We start from the raw sequence: 26,154 nt of genomic DNA on the forward strand, positions 1-26,154 counted from the left end.
AAATTCCATCTGGATCCAGACACATTTTTTTGGAGTAAATGTATCGTCGACTTAAAAAATATATCCGGATCCAGGTGTTTTTATTTTCATTTTGTGCAAGCACTCGCCAAAATGAAATTGAGTAAATGTAACAAAAGTTTTTTTGTTACGCAGTACAACGCACACACTCGGGCTGTGTGCACGCGTGTTGTCCTGTGTGGATATTGTTCTTGTCGACATGATGATCACACAGGAGAGACGTCTTGAGTTGAGTCAACTGATCGGTTGCCGATCTTGGCTGACTCGTCTGAACATGAGAGGAAAGGTAGGACAGACAAGCGAGACGGAGACACAGAGGGAGAGCAATAAAACTATCAGCTGTTAAGCACTTTTAATAGCTACTGGATGTCAGACCACACACGTGGAACACACACACACACGCACACACACACACACACACACTCTTGCGAAGAACTCCATTGCTCAATGCTCAGGTGACTCAGTCTGATTGAATGTTGGTTTTGGTTGCACATGATATTCTTATTCCAGCCTGTAGAGGGCAGCCTAGTGTAGTGTAACTTTCGCGTGGCTTCCAAAGGCTCAAATCTGTCTAATTGCATCTCGAGGCATGACTAGAGACGAAGTCGTGCTAATAGAAGTCGTATCATATATGTATCATGCATGAGTAACTTTACCTCCTTCTAACTACTGCTGTGCATCAATTTCCTTCCACGCGTGTCCATTTTGTAAATGACACAAATGTTGTTCAGTATCATGATACCATCGAGATCGTTAAATATCAACAATTATTACTCATTTTTCACTCTGTCAGTTTGTGATCATATTTGGACTTAAATTTCTCACAATAGTTCAATTACTGCGCGATAACACTGGAAAAATTTTGCAACAAAATCACGAAAGATCGCACATTAACTGTTTTTGCAATTCCGTTGCGATATCTGTCGATAAGGATAATGGAAGAAAATCAGCTCTGATTTTCTTCCAATTTGTTTAACCATCACACAATCACTAACTTGTACATTAATGGCAAATTATGGTGTTGTTGAGTCATGGATACTACCCAAATCCATAAGAGTTAGCTTGTGTGATATCTCATAAAAAATTAATAAAATCTTTTATTGAACTGTGTATAACTGTAAATGTTATGTCCTCTCAAAAATAACTCAACACAATCTTTCATGTCTAAACGGCTGGCAAGAAAAAAGTGAAAAAACTGTCCAAATTAGGCCCAAAGTGAACTCAAAATTTCAAGACAACAAACGTCAATAAAATTCTAAATTAGACAATTAAAATATTTAAAATTTTAATGTTGTGAAAATGATCTGTGGTTGACCTGTTAGCAAAATCAGCCCAACTTTGTTGTGCTAACGTTAAATTAATGTCAATAATTACTAGCAACTCAAATTGTTTTGTTTTTTTTGTTTAGTTTTTTTTTAGTCCCCAAAAATGGAAGTTACGTTTTCATTGTGGAGATTTGCTTTTGCCCTCCGTTTCTTTCGCCGCTTCCTGGTCACATCTTGTGCCCTGCAGTCAGTGAAAAATTGTCTTTTTGTTGCGTCCCATGACTTCCTGCTCAGGAAAACGGCCCAAAAAAAAGAGTTGAAGTGATTCATGCTCGGTTTATATCAAGATTAAAAATCGCTCCAATGCAAAGGACATCAACAATTTGCAGAAACCTGCAGGAAATCATTTCTTGGGAGTCTTTTGTTTTGGTGCTTCTCGACTTGAATTATGGCTCGTCCTTTCCTGTTTTGCTTTTTGTGTTCCCAGAAAGGCACACGAGGAGGAGGAAGAACTTCCACGTCCTCCCTCGAAAGCCTTTAAAGCATCCCAGCTGTGCGCATTTGTAAGTTGAAGCTCCGCCATGCTGTGCGGCAAGACGCTCGTGGCGGTGGGGATCTTTTTGGCGGGAATCTTCTCGCTCGGTGAGTTGTCGGAAACGCGCAGCAGACGGACGCGTTGTCGTTCGGCAGACGTGTGACAAGCTCGCTGTGCGCAGGGGAGGCCATCATAGGCGGCAGAGAGGCGGCGCCCCATTCTCGGCCCTACGTGGCGTCCATCCAGGTGGCCGAGCGAGACGGGATGAAGCACGAGTGCGGAGGCTTCGTGGTCGGCGAGCGGTGGGTGATGACGGCCGTGCATTGTATGCCCACAGGGTAAGAAAACAACGCCACGCTAGCTATCTTCTTCAACCACCCACAATATTGTCTGAATTATTTTCAGGGAAGGCGGGGCATGGTGACCCCGCCCCCCCTTCTCATTTTGATGCCTTGGGCCCTCACTGTGTCAGCATCTCCCTCTGTCATGAGTTCAAAGGTTTTCGACCAATATGCCAACCATCACAAAATGTATCGTGATACTAATGATATGCTCAAGTTCAAGATATGATATAGTTTTTGTCCAACCACAATCACTGAAAAATTAAATGTAATGATTGCACATGATTTTGTTCCATTATGTCTTAGTCATGCAATCACAGTGAGACATGAGTGTCTTCCAGTTGACAATATCAAAGTATCACGATACAAGCAATATAAAAGGAAAATATTTGGAGAATATGATTCTTAAATGAAATCGATTCAATTGATTTTTCACCCAATCACAGTATTGTGATATTTTTGATATCTATGGGAAAAAGTTTGAATTCATGATTTTTCTTTATTGCTGGAAAAACATGCAGAGAATATTTCCGATCTTATTTGTATCATTTTTCTTGTAATTGCCGGGTAAAGTTCTCCATCTGATTGTCTTCTAACAGGGCCAATGGCAGGAAGGTCGTCCTGGGCGTTCACTCACTGAGTCAAGCCGAAGACACCAAGCAAACGTTTGACATCCTGGAGCTCCACAACCACCCTCAGTTCAACCCCGACAACTACGACAACGACATCGCTCTCATTAAAGTAAGCCCACCTTCTTGAAAATCTTTTTTTTTTTCCCACGACTATTCAAGAGACTTTTTTCCCACCGCAGCTAGACCGCCCATTCAACGCCTCCGAGGCGGTCCGGGCGGTGGCCTTCCTGCGAGCCGGCGGCGTCAACCCCGAACGGGACGCGGAGGTGGAGACGGCCGGTTGGGGCTCCTTGGACAATCTGGGCTCCAGATCAGACACGCTGAGGGAGGCGCTCATCCGTGTGGTGAGCTCCACCCGTTGCCGACGTAGCGACTACTTTGGCAGAAAGTTCACCGCCAACATGATCTGCGCCCACAAGCTGTGCTCGGACCCGTGCGATCGGCCGCACAAGGTGGAAGACTCTTGTGATGTGAGTGGACAAACCGGATTCATAACATCGAGGCGACTAGACGGATCTCATACGCGGCATTCCTAAACTTGGAATTTTCACAGTTCTGTTGTGTGACCGACTCCGAGACGCAAGTCATTCTGTGTCCGTGTACGCTTTCACTAAATGGTGATACTTTTGATATTGTGCCATCACAGTGCTCTGATCATATCGTCGGCAAAATATTGTTGTGCTGTATCGTGATACTGGCAAAATGGACGGAAAACATTTAGTGAGAATTGATCACAACACACTCCCGGTATCACGATACTAGTGAACGGTATTGCGATATTGTAGCAATTGTCTTCAATATCGCAATTTGGATTGGGGATGTATGGCGATATCACTCGCAAACTTTTTTGCCAGAAATTAATCTTTATCCAAAAGTGACTTTTCATCAACAATATAAGTGCTGTCAAGTGATTATTTTTTTATTAATAGAAAATAGCAAAACATTCGTGATTAATTGCGATGAATCACATTTTTCAACTACTATTTGTGTGAAGCTTGTAAGAGATATTTACTTGATTAATATCATGACATTAATTCATTCACTGGGTATAGAAGGAAAAAAGCTGGCGGTGAATGAGTTAAAGTAAAATAACCAAATATGAAGTATTATTTCATTCCTTTCTAATAGCTTTCTTTGATTCTTGAACGCAATCCAAGCGGAGTCGTCTTCACAGGCATTTTTCTTCGAAACAATGAGTTGCGCCCGCAGGCACCAACTAACTCCAGCAGTATTCCTTTGCAAGGCCCGGCGGTAATTTGAGCACAATATTTTGTACAGTATTTAAATTTGGCTTTGCAAAGTATGCAAATTATTTTTGAAGTAATGAGTTAAACATTTATAAATTAGAGTTCAGGTTTTTATTTTGACAGCCGTAATATATAAAGGATGGACGACGAAAGTAAAGAAAAGCATCAGAGTTTGAAGCGGAGCGCTAATCATCTACGTATTCCTACTTGCACGCAAAAAAAAAAATCAAGTCCACGCTCTCCATTTTTTATCTGATTTTGACAAGTATTTTCTGTATTTTTAGGGCGACTCTGGTGGTCCTCTTCTCTACAATGGCGTAGTGGTGGGCATCACATCCAATGGCGGGAAAAAGTGCGGCCAGATCAAGAAACCGGGCATCTACACCACCATCTCGCACTACACCGAGTGGATCGACGGCGTCATGGGCCTTCAAGCCGACGCTTGACCATACAAACGCAACATGATGATACGATACGGAATTAGCATCGCTTCGTGTTCTTCGCAGCCCGAGCAGAGACGAAAGCACAGCAATTAAAACAAAATGTTACATGACGATTATAATGAGTCACATACCAAGTTTTTTGATAGCTCAAGGTTGTCAAGGAAGTCACGCATCAAAAATGTTTCCCGATTCCTCCCTGGCTGCCCGCTAGCTACTTGGTTGTGTTTGCCTGCTGGGGGGGAAATCGCAATCAACACATCACTGACATCATAATGACAAATAAAAGAGCACCAACATTTTTCAAAGACATGAAATGCATCCGTTAGGTGTCTCATTCTGCTTTAATTAAAAAAAAAACAACTTAAAAGTCAGGTTCTCAGGTTTTAACTCATTCACTGCCATTGACGGCTAAAGACGTCAAAGATTTTTTTTTGGGTGTGAATGAGTTAATGACAAAATTCTAGGCCCTGACCAATTCATGGGCCGATATCAGCCCTTTTCAAAACTATCATAATCAGTCAGAGCCGATATATACTCGCATTCTCAAGAAAGACTCAGAAGTCACCCTGTGATGTCCTCGCCTCGTCGGTCCACTCGACAGACTCCATTCAGTCCGATACGCATCTTCCAACGCGTTCCTGTGCCGATCCTCACATCTTGCACCAAGATGGACCGAGTAAATGGTCCATTTGAAATTCTGATTGAAGCGAGGAGAGCTGATTCCGATAATCCGAGAGACCCGAATCATGATCGGTGCCGACCATCTTTGTGCAAGTCGTGCGGGAGTCCAGGAAAGAGAACAAGACTACTCTTGTGCAAAGTGAGGAAATGCCGAAAGGGTCTGACGACCTCAAGTTTTTTTTGGATGACCCGGCACCAGAACCAGACCATCTCGGTGCAAGAAGTGAGGATGAGGAAGGAGTCAAAATCAACAACCTCGATTTGAAGCAATCGTAGACGCTATCTCATTGATGTCGTCCCCCCTTTGCTGAAGTTTGCCAAATTGGGGTCCTTTGGTCCCGGTCGGGTGGTTCTGGAACTGTCCATCCAGATGTGCAAGGACAATCTTGCTGCAGGAAGCATTGATGCCAAAGGTGTGCTTAAGAATTGAAGATCTAGAAGGTGTTTGGCAATGCAGGGCAGGGATTTTAAACTGGCTGCTTCTTAATGGTCACACCTGCTACGGAGGTCACAAAATGGCCGCCCAAAAAATTCAGTCCTCCATGAGTAGGAAGTTGTCCTCCCAGGGTGCGTCCTTTGTGTCCTCCATGGCTTTCTTCCTGTCCCGGAGATCCTTCAGCTGGAATCTCTTGACGACGTGTCCTTGTCCCCCGTGGGACGCCGCCAGCTTGTCAATGCCTGCGAGGAGATCTCTCACCTGCGGGTAAGTCAGCTCGTTGCAGGGGGCGGCCAGGCTGAGCTCATAGTAGCGACTACCGCAGCGTCGGACCAACTCCCGGAGCGTGACGTGGGCCCCCGCCACGTAGTCGTGGACCCTCGGAGACCGCTTCGGGCCCTGATCCATGTGGATGAACAGCACCATGGCGTGTTGGGACGCGTCCCTGCCCAGCACCTTCTGCAGGTGGGCCAACATCAGGCTCTCGCATTGGGTGAAGCGGCCCACCTGGAGCACCAGCAGGTAGACGTGAGGCCCCGGCAGAGACAGAGCCAGGCAGTCCTTCACCATCTCCAGGTTCTCCACGCCGTCCTCATCCCACAGCTCGGGGGTGTCCACCAGGACCAGCCTCCTGCCTGCCGCGCGGACTTCCCGTTGAGTGCACGCCAGGGTGGGCTGGGGGGTCTCGCGGTCGCACATGGAGTCAGGGTAGCGGTTACCCGCTCGCGCCGAGATCAGGTTAAGGGCCCATGTTTTGCCGCTGCCGGACAGACCCAGCAGCACCACGGACAGCTTGTTGGTGTCGTCTGCAAACGAAAAACGGTTTTGTCATCACTTCCTGTGAACGCAAACTTGGATTTGAAATGGGACACGTCGTCTTGATTGATTTTTACCGTTCTCGGCTTTGATGTGGGCGCGCAACGTGGCCTGATGGCTGATCACGGCCTCTTCCAGGCTTTCCTTCTTGGCCTCGTAGCGCCTCCTCTCGGCCGCCTCCTTGCGCCTCTCCTCGGCGTGCTTGGCCCTCAGCTCCTCGGCCTCCTTGGCTCTCCTGTCCTCACTCTGCGCCGCCATCTGCCCGAAGGCCCGCACTTTCTCCTCGGCCTGGCGCACCTTCTGCCTCAGCATCCTCATGGCCGTGTCCTCGGTGCTCTTGCGCTTGGCCTCGTCCAACATGGCCCGGCTGTAGCCGCCGCCGCCGCTCTCGGCCAGCATGTAGGCCACCGTGCCGACCAAGGCGTTGACTTTATCCCTGGCCGCCGACGTGGTCAGGCGGCAGTAGCGGCCGTCGCAGGCGGTGATCAGCTCCAGCAGTACGTCGTCCAGCGTGTCCGCCGTCTTACCGACTTCCAGAGAGAGCACCACTAGGTACTTGAAGGCTTCGGCTCCAAAGTGAACCTGCAGAAGCTTCACCAGGCGCATTTGCCCCTTGGTGTAATTCCCACCCTGGATCAACAGCAGGAAGGCGCTGATCTGGTCTTTGCAAGCTCCGAAGCATCCGTTCATGGCCTGGCTGACGACCTCGTCTGTGGCGTCCGGTGGGATGGCGGCACGGTGCAGGCTGACTAAGCGGTTGTCCAGAACCAGTTCCAAGTAGACCCCTTTGGATCCCCGTGAGATGAACTCTTTTTCTACCATGCTCTCCCTCAGCAGGGACTCCAGGGAGGACCATTCGTCATCCGTGGACAGGACCACCATGGCTTGCCTGGTGTCAACATCACCGTCTGCAAGAAGACCAAAACATCGGATTTACAACAAATTCCAAAAACAATTTACGTTCATAGGTAAGAAAAGGACCCTTACTGTTGGTCATGACTCTCGGAGGTGCTGGTTTCAGATGCTTGCTGTCTGTCCAAAAAAAAAATACAAGTGACTGGACTGGATCCGCCGGCTTTGCAACAACATGCCCAATGTCTCCCCTCATGACATGATTTTTTTTTTCTCGACAAGGAAGTACATTCTTGCATTGAGTGCAATGCAGATATTGATCAAACGTGCCATTCTCCTGCTTCTTACATGAACCAACTTAACACAAAAAATGTGTTAAGTGCATTTAGCTGAGTTCCCATTATTTTACATAATTGAAATAAGTCTGTGCTGCCAATTGGAGTGCATCGCCATTTTTGAGAACATTAAGGCCATCACACTGCTCCAAAGCATTGTCTCATTTATGCCATTCATGACAAGTTTCTGCAGACAGGATTTGTTCTTGGGAAAGCACACTGTAGAAAGTTACTTGTTACTTCCTGAGTAACACCGTGAGTGTTACTTCCATCAGTGTGTGACTTTTTGTGTGACCACTGCATTGCTTCCTGGGTGACTGTGTTTACGTATGCTATTCTTTCAAGTGAAGCAGAGGAAGATTAGGCTGTTGGGAGAAAAAAAAGAGCTGCGCTTACATTCAGTTGTATCAGAGCGTGAATTTGACAACTGCGTCACAACTGTATAGTATGGACAAAACTTTCTAAACAAGTGGGAAATTTTTCCCCGTGTATTTTTGTGCCGAATAGTTTGGGCATGTAAGCGTTTTGTGCTTGAGTAATAATGACGCATGTAATACGGATGCAACAATAAAAACAAAGCACACAAGCCAAAAGGGAAGTTGGGCTACATGATGACTGTAATTACTGTTATTTAAATAAGAACGGCATGCCTTCCAAACTATGCTATGCTCTAGCCAGCCTCCTGCGTGGTTTGAAGTATTTAGTGAAATTCCCAAAGGAAGAAAAAAACGATATTGCGCAGGGATTGCACCACTAGTGATGCAGTCAGAATGGCGAAAAACACGACACAACCACCGCGTTGAATAATTGGGGGTGGGGGGGGGTTATCTGCCAAATTCACACATAGTTTTGTTTTTATTTTGGAGACCTATACGGCGTAAAATATTCTAAAACATATTATATTGTCAACAGTAACAATAACCACCGTAAAATATTGTAAACTGTGGCCTAGATAAACATACCCCCCTCTGTCGGTGTCCAATGGTTCGCTCCGTTGCTAAGCTAGTGTGGACGTTCCCTGGAGTGATGGAGAAAAATGCCGCTAGCTCACCGCTTTTGACGATATAAAAAGTCTCACTGCGACTTCGCGACGATAAAAAAAAATCATGGCCGGGATAAAACGAACAACCGGCAAATATCCGGGAGTCAACCCCGCTGTCAGGTACCGTAGGTCTCCATCGTTGATAACCGCGAGCGGCGTTGCTGTCAAGCATGCTAACGCTCGCTAGCCTGTCTGTCAAGTACTTAATTTTGCAGCGGAAAAAAACGTAAAAAAAATAAAATAAATGAATAAACAAAATCAAATCAAAATAAATCGGCAACTACACCCAACTCCCGTTTGAATCGCAAAAGTGAAGACGCACGATTCGATTTCGTATTAATTTACGCTTCAGCAACCGTTGCTATGGCTAGCAAGCAGACAATCAAATGACAACCAAATAAAACACAATAACTCGTTTAATGGCAAAGGGTGAATTTGCAGGTGTTAATAAAGTATATATTTGCTCAGAATTTTTTTTTTTAACTTTTGACTGGGGCTGCATAAACGATCACTGAAATCTTTGCCAAGTGCTTAGTGCATATGAATTCTAAAAGATGACTACAATATTCCTTTTTATGCAGTTGTTGCCGCCTGCGTCAGGTTCAGTCTCTGCTCAGCGTCGGTGATACTTTGAGTTCCGATGGAATCTTGTGCACTCTCGGTAGGAAAAAAGTCCCACCATTATTCTTTCAAAGACTTCACAGGACGGTGATTAAACTTTTGTCATCAGGAATTGACAGCAGGTATAACGAAGGCTGCTCGGAGCTGGCTAAATACCTTTTCTACGGACTGTACGGAACAAATCCCATCGACGCGGAACATTTCCTTCCGGAGGAGATGCTGGATGGTGAGTTTGTCAGTTCGGTCTTTGCCGACTCAATTTTGTGAACGCATGTTGTTGCTTTACTTTCTAGACGTGATCCTTCTAATCAAGGCCGAGTGCGTTCACCTTTATTGCAACCCGCTCAATTTGGGCTATCTGCTGCCCTACGTGTCCCATTGGAGGAACCTGCACCTCTACTGCATGACCGAGGCCGAGGTTTGACAATTAAATAAAGAGCACAAAAAAAAACGAAAACTGTGTATACTTGTGAATTTGTTTTTCAAATTGAATGATCAGCGTCTCACTCACTCGTGTGTTCCTCACGTAGTACGAAGACCAAGAGGCGGCGGAGGAGTTCAAGATCTCCAGTTTTGTCACCATGGTGCAGGATTGCCATCGTATCGGTGTGCCCCACAGCTCCCTGGGTATCTCTGCTTTGATTCCATTTCACCTCCACTGCATGTCTTCAGACAAATAAAGCTTTTTGTTTTTTTTTAACTATAAGGCCATGTGCAAAAGTTTGACGTTTTCACGGTGGAGAAGTGGCCCCTCATTCAGGCTTTCGCCCTGGAGGGCATTGGCGGAGGAAGCTTTTTCACCATGAAATACAAGGTGAGCTGCGTTTTGAAAAGAAATGATCATTTGCTTGCTCTCGCACACTCCACTTCAATGAGGATTTTTTTTTCTTTTGCCAGTTGTCGGACATGAGTGAGCGACTGTGGCGGCTTTACAGCAGATTGGATTCTGTGTCGCTGGACCAGCTGTTGGCCGAGGTAACGCTGGCTTTACTTCTACTGTTTTTTTATTTGGAAAGTCATTCAATTTGGTTATTCACAGACGTACAAAATTTTAGTAGTCCGTCATTCGTCAGTCCGTCACTTTTGTTGACGAACTAAATTGTAATTGTGAGTCCGTCAGTGGCGATGAACATGAAACACAACAACATGCTTGAGTTATGTAAACTTTGGCCTTTAACCACAACTATTACGTCCTTTTGATTAGCATTAGCAACCATCCAATTTGTGCAAAGTTTGGTCAGAGTCGCACAAAGTGACTTCGGTGTCCTGAAAATGCAGCAGAATAATCAAACTCTGAAGTTCGGTTCGCCGGCCACTTAAATAAGATGCATGATGTTTTCGGTGAGACCATGGCGGCATTTCTTCTTCCTCCGATGGAGGCTGAAACCGTTGCAAAAATATGTTTTGTACTTTTCATTCGACGCCGTTAGTTGCATGTTGTCAAGCTGATCGCGTCCGCTCTGTCGTTTATTAACAGATTAATTGACATGACAACCTTTTCGGGCGTTAAAAAGTACATTTGTTTGACAGTGTGCAGTCGTCTTGTCCACTTTGTTCTCATGAAATGTCCGCCTTGTCAGCAAGCTCACATTAGTGTGAAGTTCAGTCTCACATTGTGTTCCCTCTATTTCAGGATTTAAGAATTTTCGAGAGGCAGTGGAGCAGCTTCTTCTCCCGCATGGAGCTGGAGAGCCACTTGTCCATCCTGGAGCTGACTGAGGCTCAGGCTGGAGAGGTAAAATGATTTAAAACAAAAAAAAAACAAACAGTTGAGTTCTCACCTAATGTGCGTTGGTTCTTAAACGAAGTATCATGTCCCTACAGGCCTTCCGCACGTATTTCTCCCACGGGCTGATCTCGAGCAACATCACCGACAAAATGTAAGTCGTCAAAACCTCATCGTTGCGGTGTTTGGTTCCCAAAAAAAAAAAAAAGGTGTTGTGATTTCAGTAAAGATCGTCGGCCCTTGGTGTTGTTTGGTGCACACTCGTCCTCAGAGGACATGGACAGCTACTCCTTCAACTTTCCTTCCGAGAGTCACCAAGTCGGCAACACCGGAAGTGGAGGCTCTCTGGCCAGCCACATGGTAGGAAAGCAAAGAATAAACAACTGTCCTGCAGCACCACCTGCTGACGTTCTCGGGAACAGCAACTGAATTTTGACACTTTTTTAAAAAATTCTTACGGGATTGAGTCACATGACAGAAATGTTGGAACTTTATTTACCTGCTGTGAGTTTTGATCCACTCTTTCATGGTCAGATTTTGCAGTGCGCTGCTGCCCGAGGACACTTGGCCTGCTCTCGGACCTATTTCTTTGGAACCACGCACGCACCCTTCCTCGGTGAGACATGTATTCCGGAATCTTAAAGGATACATATTAGCGTAAATTACACGATTCGAAGGTGCAATCTCAATGAATATCCATAAAGGAGGTGCACCGGGTCATAAGGCGCATTACTACTCATTGAGGAAAACCAGGATGAGTCAAACTTTATTCAACATCCATATATAAAGTCGCACCTGATTTTAAAACCCGCTGTCGATTTTGGGGAAAATTAAAAGCTTTTTTTTTTTTTAGCCTGTGAATCTGGCGTTTTGTTATCCTGACGACTGGGGACAAAATTAAGGCGTTGCAACTAGGCAAGGGACCCTTACAGGCAGAAGTGGTGCCGAGTATGTGGGGGTGGAGGGCGGAATTTGAGCGTTCATAAAGACAGTCAGAGCATTTTCATTTGTGGAGGCCGCACTTCGTACGCTGCAATTTAGACACTTGTCAATAATTGCAGTCCGGAAATGGAGGATCTTCACCCAACCTCGCCTCCAAGTCATTGGTGTAGTGCAGTGCTTCTCGAAAAGTGGGGCGCGTGTGCAACCCTGGAGAACATGCTTTTTTTCTGCTGTACTACAATAAACTGTCATTGCACCTCCACGCCAGTAGTTGGCAGTGGCGCTCTTCTTGCCCATCGTGCGCAGCGCGTATGAACTATATGGTGCCGGTTTGTTTTGCAACGAAAATGCGATTTATTTATAGTTGTGCTGGAGAGTGGGTGGTGGTGGGGGCGCGAATTGTTTTTTTTTTTTTTGCTGGGGGGGGGCGTAACAGAAAATAATTGAGAAGCACTGCTGTCGTGGCCGGATGATGTAAATGAGCCAAAATTCTGAACGTTTCGCTCACAGTCACGTTATGGGAAATAGGCAGCTCTCACAGATATACTTGGTTGTTTAATCTCGCACTTGACAGGCGAGCAGGCACTTGAGTGACCAAACGACGTCAAGTCAGTGTTAATAATGTTGTCCGTCATTTGAACGATGATGTATTAAAAGCCACTCATTTCATCCACAGGACGTCAACATGCAAAGTCACAGAAAAGCCCAGTCTTGTAAGTGTTGGCTTTGACATTCTTTAGTTTGGAATCCAACGTGAAGGCTTATTTTAGCGTCACCTTCCAGGTTGTTGTCTTGCGTGTACTCGGCGGCCGTTCAAGCTGTTCTTGGAGGAATTAAATGCTTCTCCGGCACTTCCAGCGCCGCCAAGGTAAGCCATCACATCCCCGCCATGTTTTTGCCATTCATCGTTCCTCGCTTTAATGATGCGAGCTTCCCAGGCTAACGACGTCGCGGAGCACACCTTCCTCACATCGTTGGACTCGTCGGACTTGAGCGAATACCGCAGTGTTCTCAGGTCGCTTCTCACGCTTGAAAAGACCTTTCAAAGATGCATGGTCTTGTGTTTGATTTGTATTTGCGTGGTCACTCAGGTCCAGGTGTGAATTCAACATTCAGGCAGCTGATAAGCAGGGAAGGTGAGTGTCCGCCCGCCAATCAGCTTGCCGACAGACTGCAAGCAAGTTGAATGCATTTTTTTTGTTCCTTTCAGACTCCTTCCGTTGACTGATGCCGCAAGCCGCTTTGTCATCAAAACAGTAAGGATTTTGTCTCTGCTCTTTATTTGGAGTTACTCCCGGTCTCCCTCTTTTTTTTTTTTTGTTAGGCTTCCATGACGGTTCGTGACGTGCCAGACCTGCAGGGTCACGGCGGCAACCTGGGCTCGGTGGTCTTCTCCGAAGCGTTCCTTGACTCCAGCATTAGCATTCAACGCAAAGGTTTCGTCATAATTTGAAATTTCCCACAAAAATGTCCTTGTCGTCAACTTGAACTCATCCTTAAATGTGGCTAGTCTCGCGTTCTGTCATTCAACTTTTCAATGAGCATCCCAGAGCAGCGTTAACTTGTCAGCAATTCTCTGGTTTGAATGGATTTTCTGTTTTTCCGTCTGGAGAAGATGGCGTCATGACAGCCGACAGCTGCTACACCGTCCTGACCGCCACCGTGCCTCGCTATGCCTGTTGGATGGTTCGTTTCCTTCTTAAATCTTCTTGTATTGATTGATTGATTGATTGATTTTAATTTCCTCGCGCTGAAATGTGTCCTTGTTGTTTTATTTGATGTAGATGGAATCTGATGTCAGGCAATCCGAGCTGGCCCAGCAACTCACAAAGGTGATTTTCACTCCATACCACAATGACAATCCAATTTGAATCCAGTCATGCGAGAGGTTTGTGAGATTTGGTCGACTTGTCAGAATCGGAAATCAGAAATGTGGTGTCGATGTCCGACAGGGAGGGGAGAGGGCAGCCGATAATCCGTTGCGCTGTTTTAACTGTCGTCTTGAGCCGCACTCGGTCCGCCTCGGTGCAGCCGCCGTACCAGGTGGAGACACGGTAGGTCAGCTCGAGTGGTAAAAGGCCAGCAGCAGCTTCTTGTCCACGTTGAATTTCCTGAGGACCTTCAGCAAGTGCAGACGCTGGTGGACCTTCTTTACCACTGCTGTGTTGTTGTGTGTCCACGAGAGGTCATGAGTTGAACTCCCAAGCCCCCGTTTTGGTTAAAAGCAAATATTTCGGCCAATACTATATGGCCTTGTCCAGATTGGCCTGGCAGCACCTCTGTAGCGTTGGAAGAAAAAAAAAAGATCTCTTTTAATTTGAAACAACCACGTTAGGATGTTAGATTGAGAAAAATGTTTTGATCTGGACATTTTTATGCGGGAATATTCCAAATAAATTTCTAATTAAAAAAAATTAAACTACCAGGCCAGGGCTCTTCAAAAGGGAACTCGTCCGACAGATTTTGTCCTCTGGGTACCAAATATGAACCCTCACATACAGTGGCTGTCTAGCGAAAGTATTAGCCCCCCTTGACCTTTTCAGCCTTTTTCCACATTTTAGGTTGAAGCATAAAATTGTGAAGAATCACATCTCCCTCAAACCGCAGTTTGCGCCCCAATTTTCTTTTAATTTATTTATACGCAGGAGGGTTGTCGTGGAGGTCAACATTGAATCATTCAGAAATCAAAAAAACAAAACATTCTGGAGTTAGTTGGCTGCACTTCACGAAAAGGGGGTCAATGTTTTTGCACGTCCTACTTTGCTGTTTTTTAATTTGACCCAAAAAGTTGGAAATGTAGTATAAAATTGTGTCCCACTTGGCTTTGATTCATCACACACAAAAAAAAATCACATTAATATTTTTCATCTTGCAAGCTGAAATGAGGCAAAAGGTCAAAAAGTCCCTGAGGGGGGCTAATACTTTTGCAAGACAATGTATATTAGACAGACTGAAAGACTGCACCCCTTTGTCCCTTTTTCCAACTTCGACAGAACAATATGTTGTTGTTTTCATCCACACTGCATGACTCTGAGACAGATCGCCACGCAAGCGAGTTCCCGCTTTGTAAATGTGTCCTGTGTGAACAGAATGAAGAAGACACCTGTCTGGGGCGCGCCCTGACCAACGCGGAGGGCGCGTACGTGTTGTCCAGCAGCTTTCTATCGGCGCCCGAAGACGGTAAGCGCTGCAGATGGCGCACGCGTTGTCATCAGCGGCTCGTTAACATGAACTGTCGATGCCAGGAAAATTGGCCTTCTTCTCCGAGGGGCTTCTGTTTGTGCACGCTCAGTACGGAAGCGTCACCCTCTCGCGGGAACACATCAGCGCCGTCAGGTTCTACCATCCGGTACGCTGCGTCGACATGTCGCCCATTCAAAGTTCAAGACTGGCTTGAAATGTTTTGTGTTGTGACAGGACCCCGATGGGGTGGCGTCGCTCTTTGTTGACTACACGAGCGCTCTGCTCCCCCACCTGCCCTTCCCCCTCCGCAGCGCAGACCACTGCCTGGTCTTTGCCCTGCAGCCCCTGTCCAAAAGCAGCAGGGGCTTCTATTCCAAGGTGAGACCCTCACCGGGGATCCCCGAAGAGTGATGACAAATTGTATGTCCCCCCTGTGTAGGTTTTGCCGGTGTGGCAAAGTGCTGAACGGGGACTCGGGCTGCAATTGGTGGAGCAGCATCAGCTGACATGGAGCCACAAAAACATGTAAGATTTTGAACGTGAAAGATTATTTTTTTTTTTTAGTTCCCATAGTTATCATCTGCCTGTAAAGATTGTCGGTGTTTGCTTTAAGGTTTTTCACAATATCTGCACACGTCTCCCTCATGATTGCGTTGAAAGCAATTGAGACGGTGAAAACTCAAGTGGGCTCACTGCGTTTTTGTGGTTTTGCAGGAGAGTGATTGAAAATTTGAGGACTGCAATAAAATCTGGTGATAGGACTACTTCCTCTGATTTGTGCAAAAATTGTGGTTCTCCAATTTGAGTATGATTTTGAGATTGACGCTGATGTACTGGCATCATCTTCATTTTCATAGATCCTGGTCGGTATCATCGAGGTCCGCGATGAGCAACTGTTGGCTCGTGGGTCGCGTGCTGCCCGCCGGCCACACTCTTGAGTGGCCGCTTGATTAAGAAAAAATCACTTGTACTGCCCGATACAACCACATGAGTAGTCTGAATAATTTTTTTTGGGGCACATTTGGAATGATATGCAGGACAAACAATCTACCTCAATAATCTTAACATTTTGAGTGTGTCAAAATTTGTGGAAAAATTGCACAAAATGAATTCTTGGACTTAATCTTGGTTCGCTGTTCAACAATTTTGTGCCGTCTTGGAATGGACATTTTTATGCAAGAGAGAGAAGCTTGGCTCTGAAAAAGAAAATGACACTCTGTGGTTATTTTGTTGTTTGCTTCCAACCCGTTTTGAATGCAACTCCGCTCCATTCTCAGGCACAGCAGGCTGCAACATCTGCACGACGGTCAGGAGCCGCCGGTGGCCAAACGGAGAGGCACATTGGTCACGTGCCACTCGCACCTTCCTGAGCGAGACATGTTCGTATTCACTCGGATCATCCAAATAATATTTTCGCCATTTCTTGTCCCATATGTGAGGGTCTTAACTGCACCTTGGCAGGTTTCTGCAGCATTTCTCCCTGAGCAGCATTGGCGAGGAGCCCATACTGTCCGACCACTTGGGGGCGCTCTTCCCCTCCGCAGAACTGAATGTGGACTCGAGCAACTTGGCAGACAAGGTGGGCTCAGACTGGCCGCCATTCTGCTGCGGTTGAGGCTGACCTTGTGTTTTTCTGTGTGTGAAAGGTTGTCGTCACGGTCATTAGCGGGCTGCCGGGAAGCCACAAGGAGACCCTTTGCCACTTTCTGGTGCGGCTTAACAAAGAGTACGGAAGGTGGGAGAACCTGGTTCTGTTCTGCTGTCCAAAATTCAGGGTTAGACAAACTAAAGCCCACCGACATCTTTTGTTAATCGGCCACGCCGAGCAGTCTTGGAATATTTGTTGCACTTTTTTTTTTCAGCAATATTTGTTTACATTTATAATCATTTAAATTAAATATATATCTATTTTTTTATTCTATTATTGGATTGAATAATTTATACATGTATTTATTGTGAATAATAAAACACAAACATGTAAAGTAAAAGATTTTGTTATATTCAAATGAAATAATAAAAAAATATTTTAATAATAAAATGAATTTTAACTCTAACATAAAATATGAAAACACATAAAATGTACAATATATTATTAAATATTCAGTCGATTATTCTGAATTAAATATGAATAATAAATTATTACCGTGAGCTATTTTACATGCAGTAAAATGCAAAAATATGGGTAAAATCTTTCTTGACAGTTGTTTGAATAAAGGATGAGGTAATTAAACAAAGACATTCTACAATAAAATTAGTATTGATTGATGTTGAATAGACCATCAATAAATAAATAAATATTTGTATTTAAGTTATTTATGAATAATTGAGTTCATGAATAATTATTTGACTAGAAACAATTTTACTAAAATCTTAATATTTGGGCTGCCCAATATTGGAAAACCTTGCGATATGGGTGTTGAATATTTCCGTTTGGATGTTATTGCAATATTTAACATGCGCCTAGAGATGTTGCATTTTTATTATCTCATGCAGGAAATACTTTTCTCTACAGGGCAAAATGAGCAGATTTAATGCCATATTTTTTTTTCAAGTAAGATACTGTTCACCTCAGATTGTGTCGTTGCTCTTGGATGGCGATATGCATTTAAATGTTTCCTGGCCAACAAGAAAAGATTTTTGGTGTTGCCCGCAGGTGGTTGGTGTATCCTCCCACTTTGGGCGGCTGCGACGGCGCCTTCTCGGCCTCCCACCTGCAGGATTTTCTGTCCGACGTCTGCGCCAGCCAGAAGAGGCGGACGGCGGGGAAGGTGCGCCTGTTGGTGCTCTCGCCCGGGTAAGGAAACGACTTTGCATCGTCGTGACAAAAGAGATCATCCTGGCCGAAGATGCTGACTTGAGGATTTGGACTCTCACAGCTACACGGATGTTCTGGACGTTGTCCAGGCCGTGCTTCAACACCCAGACGCCGTCGTCCGGGTCCGGTTGGTCATTGGCGCCGTCACCGCCTGCGTGGATCCGCTCGCCTCCTGCATGGAGCACAGGTGTCGCTTCTGCCCTTGTTGGAGTTTGCCAATCAACAATTTGGCTGCTTCAAACCAAAATGGCCAAACTCCTTTTCAGTTTCCAGCTTGGGTGTTGCAAACCTTTTCATTGCTGCCGAATTTCGCGTCGATCTGCAAAACGGATGTTGTTTTTTTCTTCCAGGCGACTGTGCTCTTGAATGCGTTTTGGGGTGTTTTGTGTCTGGGGGTTCTTAAACTTCACTCGGATTAAAAAAAAAAATTCAGAATTGTTGAGGCCATCAAAAAAAAAAAAAATTTGATTTTAGGAAAATAAAATGACGCACGACGTCTTTCCCGTGCCACAAAGTAGGATTGCTGATTTTATGCTGTCAGCATTTTTAATAGAATAGAAAAAAATAATGAAAATGCTGATATATTCAAAAAATATATATTCTCATCACCTAAAAGGAGTTTTACGGAAGTAAAAAAAAAAAAATCTGTCCAAGTTTGGTGCTTCCGGACATTTGGTATGTTTTCTGACATTTCGGGATTATTAATATTCAGGTTGCTTGGTGAAACGTTCGTTCCGGGCCAACACAATGACAACCCCACAAAAAAAGTCGAAGAAACGCAACAAGGCTGCCATTTTGTTTTCAAGTTGCCATTTTTCAGGACCGGCATACGTCCGTGTGTCCCAATTTTTATTTAGTTATTAATTCATTTTTATATTCAGCCCCAAAAGCTTGTTTCACTCAAGAACATTTTAGCATGACTGCACCCCCAAAAAAGTCTCCAGAAATCATGCCCAGAAAAAAAACAAAAAACAAAACAAGTCTGCCATTTTGCTTTGAGGTGGTTGTTTTACAAGGCGTCTCTCTTAGACAAACTTCTTCTTGAGATTTAATTTTATTTTTTGCAAATTTAGCCTCCAAAGACTGTTTCATTCATCCCCTCCCCCACAAAAAAGGCCATTTCAGGCAGAAATATCCAAACAATTGTTGTCGTAAAAAAAATCCCAAAAGAAAAATGACTTTTTTCTATCACGTAGAACTGTAGGAAAACGCCGTGAATTTGGGAAACAGGATTTCTTTTGTTAATCTGACAGACTGACTGACGGGGGTTGTGAGTTGTCGTAGCTTTCCAGGACGTGACGCTTTTATTGCTATTGAAAGTCAAGACGGATCAACCTTGTATTTAATCCGCCGCTCTTTGTGTCCCATGCATGCAAGCTTTCGACGGAGCTGGACTGAGCCGCTCCACTCCGCTTAATAGACTCTATTTAACTTTAGCTACACGCATATGAGCGCATGATTTGTTTTGGGGTTTTTTCCAGGAACTATTTGAGGCGTCTTCCACACCTCTGACGCTCTCTATACATTGGACCGCCAGTCGCGATGTTAATTGGCCTGACCCGCCTGTCACCTCCCTCAACATTGCTCGCCTAATCCACCAGCAACACACACACACACACACACACGCACACACACAACAGCATCCTCGGCCAAGCTTATCGGTCAGTCGTGATCCATTTTTTGTGATGGTCGGCGACAGTTCATTACATCAGGACAGCGAAGATAAATGCCTCTCAAATGACTGATCCGTAGGAGGCGGGAGGGTAATGGATGTGCGGGGCTGCTAATGACTCGGTTACCATGAAGATTTGCCCCGTGCCCGGACACCGCAGTTGATCGGTTAAGACGCGAAATTCTGCCACGGGGACATCATTCGATGGCGTCACAGGCAAAAATGTTTTTTGTTTTGGTTTTTTTTCTTGTTAATGTCTTATCCATAAATCTGTTTGAATGAGGGACTCTGCTGTGTTTGGAAAATTCAGCCCCTGGAGCAGTGGTGGGAGAACTGCGGCCCGGGGGCCACATGCGGCCCGTTAGATGTTTTAATCCGGCCCTCTGAAATTGAAAAAAATTAAATGAACGCCATGCTCAGAAAGTCAAAATTAGTCTGCCATTTTGGTTTGAAGAGTCCATTTAAGAGTAAATTTGCCCATTTCTAGATGTCCTTTTCCAAAAAATAAACTTGTTGCTTAGATTTTTCGTAGAATTTTGTTTCATCAGCAACATGAAATTTGGGAAGTATGCCTGTCATGAATGAAACCTCACCCCCAAAACAACCAAAACATGCCAAAAAATGTTCCATTTTCGGTTCATTTAATCCATTTCCAGATGTGCTTGTCAAAGTTGGCACCCCTCAGATATTTTTCAAACTACTTTTTTGACTCAACAACGTGAAATTTGGTCGCTATCTCTCGCAATCCAGCGAGCACCACATGCACACGTCCTCTTACTAATGTCTTATTCATGATGGGAGCTCGTCTGCCCTAATGAGTGGCTCGGTGTGTTTGGAAAATTCAGCCCCTGAAGATCATTTAGGACCATGAAATATGCTCATCATGTCTATCAGGGGTAAAACCACCCAAAAATGTCTCCTGAAGCCATGCTAGAAAAGACACGCAAAGGTTACCATTTTGTTTCTTTGAACTCATTCGCGACCAGCCGAGTAAAAAAAAAAAAAAAAAACAACTACAAAAAAAACGGATCTTTGACGTCTTTAGCCGTCAATGGTAGTCAATGAGTTAAGGACCAATTTCTGTGGGTCCTTGTCCAAATTGTTTTGGTAGCGCCTCCCTGACATTTTTAAAAAGTCAGCCCCCAAAACTAAAAAGTTTGATGACACGTCATGAAAGACCAAACTCTTGACTAATGCAGCTCCACAAGGTCAGCGTGAGACCAATTTAATTAACATTTTTTTTCCCCTTACTTGCTGGCAAGTTAGTTCTGTTTTCGCCTGCAAACTGTCCTCAGTGCTTCTTTGTCTCCTCTTTCAGGTTTGCTTTTCCCAAGCTGCTGGAGCAGTGCAGTCAAGGTAAGCCCTCGTCTCGTCTGCGTCACGTCCCTCGAGTCTCCCGGGAATGATGATGTGTTCCGGTGCTCTCCACGTATTCATCAACACTTCCGGAAGAGGCACAAAGGGCTCCGACGTGTGTCTTTCAAACTGGAGTCGACAATTGATATGCTAATTCTATGCAATTTGCAATTTTTCATGTCGCCGAACGTTTTGAAGTTTGTCACAGGGAAACGGATCCAAGTAGCGTGTTGTAATGAGGCTCCTTTATATGCGGATCTGAAGTTGAGCCTCACATGAGCAAGGAATGGACTAATAAATAATGAGATGAATGCCAAACTGGATGTGGATGTTGAGTCATATCGGCTTGTGTTTGTAGGTATCGTGAGCGCGGTGGTGTTCACCGGCGCCGCGGCAGACCAGACGCATCCCCTCTCGCGGCACGTTCAGCAGGTGGTACGCGCCGCCAACCCCACCGCCGCCTTCATTTCGGCGGCGAGAGGCGCCGTCACCAGGTCGGACGCCCGCAGATGCATTTCTACTCTTATCAATTATTATATCGCGTGGCTATATAATATTGTAGCTGGTGATGTTGTCATCATACAGTAAGCCCCGCCTACATCGCAGTTTCCAGGTTCACGGTACCGCTATTTTGCAGATTTTTTTCCCCAGGTTTTTTGCATAGTTAATAACTGTGTTTTGTTGCAACTTCAGTTTAAAATGGGTGTAATTTGATTTCTCACCACTAGATGGCGTCATACTTTTTTGTGAATTTGAAAGAAGAATGAAACAGGAAATGTTTGTAAATGACTGAATGTCATCAGCTGTAATCCAGCCTTTTCAGATGCCGGTTTATTTTTAAATGTTCATCTTTGGACATAAGTTTGCTACGTTTGAAAAAAGGGGGATTTCATTTTAATTGCTTCGAAGGATGCAACAGTCTTATGAGTGCCACAACTTTTTTTTTTTTTCCTTTCTTGTGTTGCAAGCGAAATTTGGCCTGAAAATGTCGGCCTCAGTCACTACGCCACTAAATGGCCGCCATTTAGTTTATTGTGCGCTGCAGGGATTGTCTCTCATGCCCTCCGAAAGTTAGTCCGGAAAAGAAAAAAGTGGAAGCTGTCAATTCAATTAACTGTTGAGAAAATAGCAGCACACTCAGCGATGCATTTTTGCGGCTGTTTCGATCAGCGGCAGAACAATGCAACACAGAATGAGCAAACTCGGCCATTGGCTGCTGTGGCCCACAGCTCGCACCCGAGCTTCCGTCACCCCAACAGGCCCCGCACGTGTACGTATCTGTCATCCAGATACGTACACAAAATGTTTTGTGTGTGTGTGTGTTGATATAAATTTACAATTCATTGTTTCAACTCCTCTTTTAATCCATTTAAATGTTATGAAAGCGTGCAGTAGAGCTCAACCGATCAGATCCCCATGTTTCACGGCTTTACGTAACCTTGACGATGCGTGTAGGCTTGACTGCATTGTCATCCTTCAACAGGAATGAAGATGTCAAGCTGATTTTGTCGGCGAGCGGCTTCAGCGGACCTCAGATGCTGCGAGCGCGTTACGTCCTCTACCCTGGCTGGTGAGAACCTTCCCTCTTGTATTACCATTCCGCCCTCAGCTTCGCCGGCAGGCCGGCCACCTCTAAAATGTCCTCTTGTATGTCTTCCAATATCTTCTCCATTACGATCATTGTTCCACCTTCCCAATTAGCCTCCTTTATGTTCTGCTGTAAATCCAACTTTATGGCTCGGCATACGTCCTCCGGCGTGGTGTCCTTTGCAGTCTCGCCTCGTGTCCGCTTGTCTGTGCCCTTGTGTGTATCTACACACACACACACACACACATGCATGTGTCTTCCTCCCCTAACCTCGAACCACGTCAACTTTGTCCTACTCTAACCCTAACAGTTAATGGTCACCTCAAAGCAAAATTTCGGACTTCCCCGTCCGTGTCTTTTCCGGCATGGCCTCTTGGGACTTTTTTGGTGGGTCTTCTCTGGATGGACACGCCTACTAAATTTCATTTTTCGCTCAGTCAAACTGGATTTGGAGGTTGAATGCATTCTAGAGCCATCAAGCGGGGCTGACTATTTTTGCTAAATTCCACAGCAGGGGTGGGCAAACGTTTGGATTGGCGGCCCACAATGGGTTCTAAAATTTGACAGAGGAGCTGATGGATGGAGTGTTTTGGTAACCTCACCTCATCGGGAAAAAAAATGCATTTAATTTGAAATGAAAGTGAACAAAAGCATTACAACAATAAATATGTCTTTGAAAAAACATAATATTTAGAAAATAAAACATGACCAAAGTTTATTCATCTAATTTTTTTCAAGTTTGGCGGGCCGGATTCAAACGTTTAATGGGCCGCATGTGGCCCCCGGGCCGTGGTTTGCCCACACCTGTTCTACGGGGTGCTACCAATGCAAAATGGCTGCTTCAAACCAAAATGGCAGATCGTGTGTTCCCTTTTGGGCATGGCTTTTTCTTCTTTTTTTTTTCTTTGTGGATCTTCTCATGATCGGCATGCTTGCCAAATTTCATGTTGCAAAATGAAACCGCCCATTCCGGTTTGTCTCTTGAAGTAGGCTTATTTACTCAGGAACGAGGCCAGCGAGGACATTTGAGGATGCTCAAATGTGGAGATCAACTACTAAAAAGTCCAGGCTGGTGCCAGAGTATAATCTTGGGACTTGGGGGAAGAGGAGAGGAGGAGGAGGAGGCGGAGGGGTGGGGGAGAGGCACGAGGGGGGGTGGGGGGGGTTCTGAGCACTGAGGCATGAAGACTGGATGGAACAGGTCCAGGCGGGAAGGCGATCCCTCTGTGTTACATGGCAACTGGACTGTGTGGCCAAAAGCTTGTTACTGGGCTGCGAGCGGGCAGCTGCTGATAGAACACAAGATGCCCGGCGGGCTTTACAGCAATCAGCGGCCGCTCCGGCGCGCCACCAGTCACAATTACACGCAACGGAGCCGGGAACACAAAATCGGAGTTTAATTAAGAGTACGCGTAAAGGTGGCGCATCTTCAGGCCTTAAGGCTCGGTCGTGCCCTCTTGAATTAAAAAAAAAAAAAAACTGCCCTTGAAGCCAGTTTGACTTTGAAAAACAAACTTTGGTTGATATTTCTCTCATGAGCAGACCTCCAAAAAGTCTCAAGAATCCAAGCCTGAAAAAAAAAAAAAAAGATCTTTGACGTCTTTATCCGTCAATGGCAGTAGATGAGTTCATGCTCTGTCGTGTCCTCTTGAATTGAACAAAACTAATTCCAATTCACTCCTCTAAACACATTTTTAGGCACTTGCAATTTGGAAGACAAATCTATCCATCACAACTACTCTACTCTTAAAAACAAACCCAAAAAAGTGTCAAAGTTGCAAAAATGCCGAAAAGAAACAGGAAGTCATCCTCTATGTTTCCTGATGGAGTCATTCAGTATCCTAAAACGTTTGTACAATGCCGAGCAAATGTCAACGACTTTGTACCAGAGTGACCAGGGGCTAAATTTGAGCTTTTTTCCACTTAACAAGAGCGAGGCTTTGGTTTCAGGTGCAATGGCCGCTTCGTCTCTGGTTCGGGGTCGCTGGTCCTCGCCCAGCATCGCGTGGCCTTCAGCCGGCCCCTGGAGAGGCCGGCGTTTGTCGCCCGCTGTAAAGGTAAGATGGAAAGAAAGACCCCCGCCTCTCTCGCTCTCCAAGCTGGCAGCGAGCTCTCCGATGACATAATAGCGCCTTGCCCTCCAAATCTGAGCACGCCGGCGGTGCCAAAGAGATGTCATTGTTAGCGCAACCTGCCAAACGTTTGCCTGGGAGCTCGCAACTGAACAATTGTGCTTCTTGACCTTTTGCACCATGACGTCACACGGAATTGCGGGTGGCGAAAGCTCAAGAATCCTCAAACCCGATTGAGAAAACTTGCCTTGGCTCTTTCTCAACCGCCGTGATTGAAATGTTTGGCACGTCACGTGAGGTACATTGATCGCAAGGGAGGCGGTCGTAATTTAGATTTCTACGTTGATTCCAAAATAAATGTGGAGGAAATTCAGGCATGGGACGATCAGTGAGCGACTGGCTGATGATTTGTCTTTTTTTAGTCCGCGTGCGCTATCGGGCCGTCCGTTACATTTTGCCAAATGACTCATTGACTCAAGACAACATTTTCTACTTTGTTCCGCAAAAGTGTCTTCCACAAAGCTGACGATGGACGTTTTCGTGTCCCCTTAGAAGTGGCTACAACATTTGCAGGCAGTTTCTCAACCGAATCTTTACTACATTTACTCGATTTAAATGCCTCACTCCTTTTTTTTTTTCAAGTAGAGAAATGTCTGAACCTTTTCAGGCATACCTTACGGTGCAACCCAAAACGCAGGAAGTTTTCGTCATCGTTTTCAGTTCAAGTCAGCAGCTGCCGATCACAAAAGCGAGAAGGCCTTGCTGTCATCATCTCGCGATCTGATTGGCTGTCGCAACTGTCAATCAACTCTGAAAGCTCATTGAGTTTGACAGAACAGACGCCCGCACGATTGTATCTGAAGGCCTCGGACGAATAGTGCGCGCGACTGGTATCGTGAAATCTGCCTGGCAACACAAGCTTGCTGAATTCGGATTGGATAAAAACTCTCACTAAAAATACAACACTTGGATAAATGACATCAAAGTGAAGAATATGATTGTGATTCCTTGATGATGTTAGGCCAGCCTCGAAGGCCTTGACTTCCCGCCACTGCTTTTGCGCCACCCAAAGTACGCTGGCCTGGTTGCGACAGTTCACAAACATGAAAACGTCGGTCGGAATTGAAAAAGTAAAATACGTTTTGCTGCTTCTGTCTTCTCTGTAGCATTCAAGGCGTTGCTCAGGCCGAGCCCCTTCAAAGGGAACATCTACAACGTTTGGGGAAAAGTCAGGTTTTCTGGTAGGAGATTGTTTTTTTTTTTTTTTTCATCACGCGCAGCTCTAATCAGAAATTGTTCTTTTTGTTGTGATTAATTCGGTCCTTTTGGAGGCATCACCATGCCCCCCAAAACTGTACTTTAGAGCTCCGGAACACAATCCCCCGACACTCTCTCGTCACTCAAAATTAGGAAAAAAAAATAAAAAATCATTGACGTGAAATTGGGTGGATGTGTTTATCTTCACAGTACACACAAAAACATCTCTGGGACCCACAAGCAATTTTGGTTTCAATTCCTCAGCACAAACTTTGGGAA

General features: G+C 45.2%; 3 protein-coding genes across 4 annotated transcripts in view; 2 read left to right on the forward strand and 1 right to left on the reverse strand.

Annotated features, from left to right (window-relative positions):
* cfd (complement factor D (adipsin)) lies at nt 1–4,799 on the forward strand. Its single transcript, XM_088309874.1, has 5 exons — nt 1–1,925; nt 2,000–2,156; nt 2,759–2,900; nt 2,971–3,261; nt 4,323–4,799. The coding sequence occupies exons 1-5, from the start codon at nt 1,865–1,867 to the stop codon at nt 4,482–4,484; spliced, it is 813 nt and encodes a 270-aa protein (XP_088166000.1). The 5' UTR covers nt 1–1,864; the 3' UTR covers nt 4,485–4,799.
* Nucleotides 4,605–9,567, reverse strand: LOC148342582 (uncharacterized). Of its 2 annotated transcripts, none has more exons than XM_088309851.1 (4): nt 9,421–9,567; nt 7,402–7,446; nt 6,492–7,322; nt 4,605–6,404 (listed from the first exon to the last, which is right to left on the reverse strand). In XM_088309851.1, the coding sequence occupies exons 2-4, from the start codon at nt 7,409–7,411 to the stop codon at nt 5,695–5,697; spliced, it is 1,551 nt and encodes a 516-aa protein (XP_088165977.1). In that variant the 5' UTR covers nt 7,412–7,446; nt 9,421–9,567; the 3' UTR covers nt 4,605–5,694. The 2 variants fall into 2 exon arrangements, with proteins under 2 accessions (XP_088165977.1, XP_088165987.1); XM_088309861.1 differs by lacking the exon at nt 9,421–9,567 and adding an exon at nt 8,564–8,966.
* The window catches only part of dnaaf9 (dynein axonemal assembly factor 9), a 25,554-nt gene continuing 7,996 nt past the window's right edge, over nt 8,597–26,154 (forward strand). Inside the window, exons 1-33 of the mRNA XM_088309886.1 lie at nt 8,597–8,763; nt 9,225–9,304; nt 9,374–9,490; nt 9,558–9,682; nt 9,795–9,891; nt 9,972–10,078; nt 10,162–10,239; nt 10,898–10,999; nt 11,089–11,144; nt 11,215–11,350; nt 11,525–11,606; nt 12,609–12,645; nt 12,716–12,800; nt 12,871–12,947; nt 13,024–13,068; nt 13,143–13,188; nt 13,257–13,368; nt 13,548–13,618; nt 13,717–13,764; nt 15,022–15,112; nt 15,178–15,281; nt 15,350–15,493; nt 15,555–15,640; nt 16,393–16,494; nt 16,577–16,694; nt 16,762–16,850; nt 17,769–17,909; nt 17,992–18,117; nt 20,921–20,958; nt 21,317–21,452; nt 22,442–22,528; nt 24,497–24,603; nt 25,785–25,859. Of these exons, the coding sequence (XP_088166012.1) occupies nt 8,708–8,763; nt 9,225–9,304; nt 9,374–9,490; nt 9,558–9,682; nt 9,795–9,891; nt 9,972–10,078; nt 10,162–10,239; nt 10,898–10,999; nt 11,089–11,144; nt 11,215–11,350; nt 11,525–11,606; nt 12,609–12,645; nt 12,716–12,800; nt 12,871–12,947; nt 13,024–13,068; nt 13,143–13,188; nt 13,257–13,368; nt 13,548–13,618; nt 13,717–13,764; nt 15,022–15,112; nt 15,178–15,281; nt 15,350–15,493; nt 15,555–15,640; nt 16,393–16,494; nt 16,577–16,694; nt 16,762–16,850; nt 17,769–17,909; nt 17,992–18,117; nt 20,921–20,958; nt 21,317–21,452; nt 22,442–22,528; nt 24,497–24,603; nt 25,785–25,859 (3,001 nt within the window). The 5' untranslated portion in view covers nt 8,597–8,707. The remainder of the gene's footprint in view (nt 8,764–9,224; nt 9,305–9,373; nt 9,491–9,557; nt 9,683–9,794; nt 9,892–9,971; nt 10,079–10,161; nt 10,240–10,897; nt 11,000–11,088; nt 11,145–11,214; nt 11,351–11,524; nt 11,607–12,608; nt 12,646–12,715; nt 12,801–12,870; nt 12,948–13,023; nt 13,069–13,142; nt 13,189–13,256; nt 13,369–13,547; nt 13,619–13,716; nt 13,765–15,021; nt 15,113–15,177; nt 15,282–15,349; nt 15,494–15,554; nt 15,641–16,392; nt 16,495–16,576; nt 16,695–16,761; nt 16,851–17,768; nt 17,910–17,991; nt 18,118–20,920; nt 20,959–21,316; nt 21,453–22,441; nt 22,529–24,496; nt 24,604–25,784; nt 25,860–26,154) is intronic.

The sequence above is a fragment of the Idiotropiscis lumnitzeri genome, chromosome 1 (genome assembly GCF_059441095.1).
Source record: "Idiotropiscis lumnitzeri isolate Australia: NSW breed Sydney's pygmy pipehorse chromosome 1, RoL_Ilum_1.0, whole genome shotgun sequence".
Taxonomy (NCBI): domain Eukaryota; kingdom Metazoa; phylum Chordata; class Actinopteri; order Syngnathiformes; family Syngnathidae; genus Idiotropiscis; species Idiotropiscis lumnitzeri.

Bases quoted from the DNA above. Each gene is read 5' to 3' on its own strand.
- cfd (XM_088309874.1), top strand. From the start codon at position 1,865: ATGCTGTGCGGCAAGACGCTCGTGGCGGTGGGGATCTTTTTGGCGGGA. The intron at 2,901-2,970 runs GTAAGCCCACCT...TTCCCACCGCAG, and splicing joins ACGACATCGCTCTCATTAAA to CTAGACCGCCCATTCAACGC. The intron at 3,262-4,322 runs GTGAGTGGACAA...CTGTATTTTTAG, and splicing joins AGGTGGAAGACTCTTGTGAT to GGCGACTCTGGTGGTCCTCT.
- LOC148342582 (XM_088309851.1), bottom strand. The intron at 6,405-6,491 runs GTAAAAATCAAT...TTTCGTTTGCAG, and splicing joins CCACATCAAAGCCGAGAACG to ACGACACCAACAAGCTGTCC.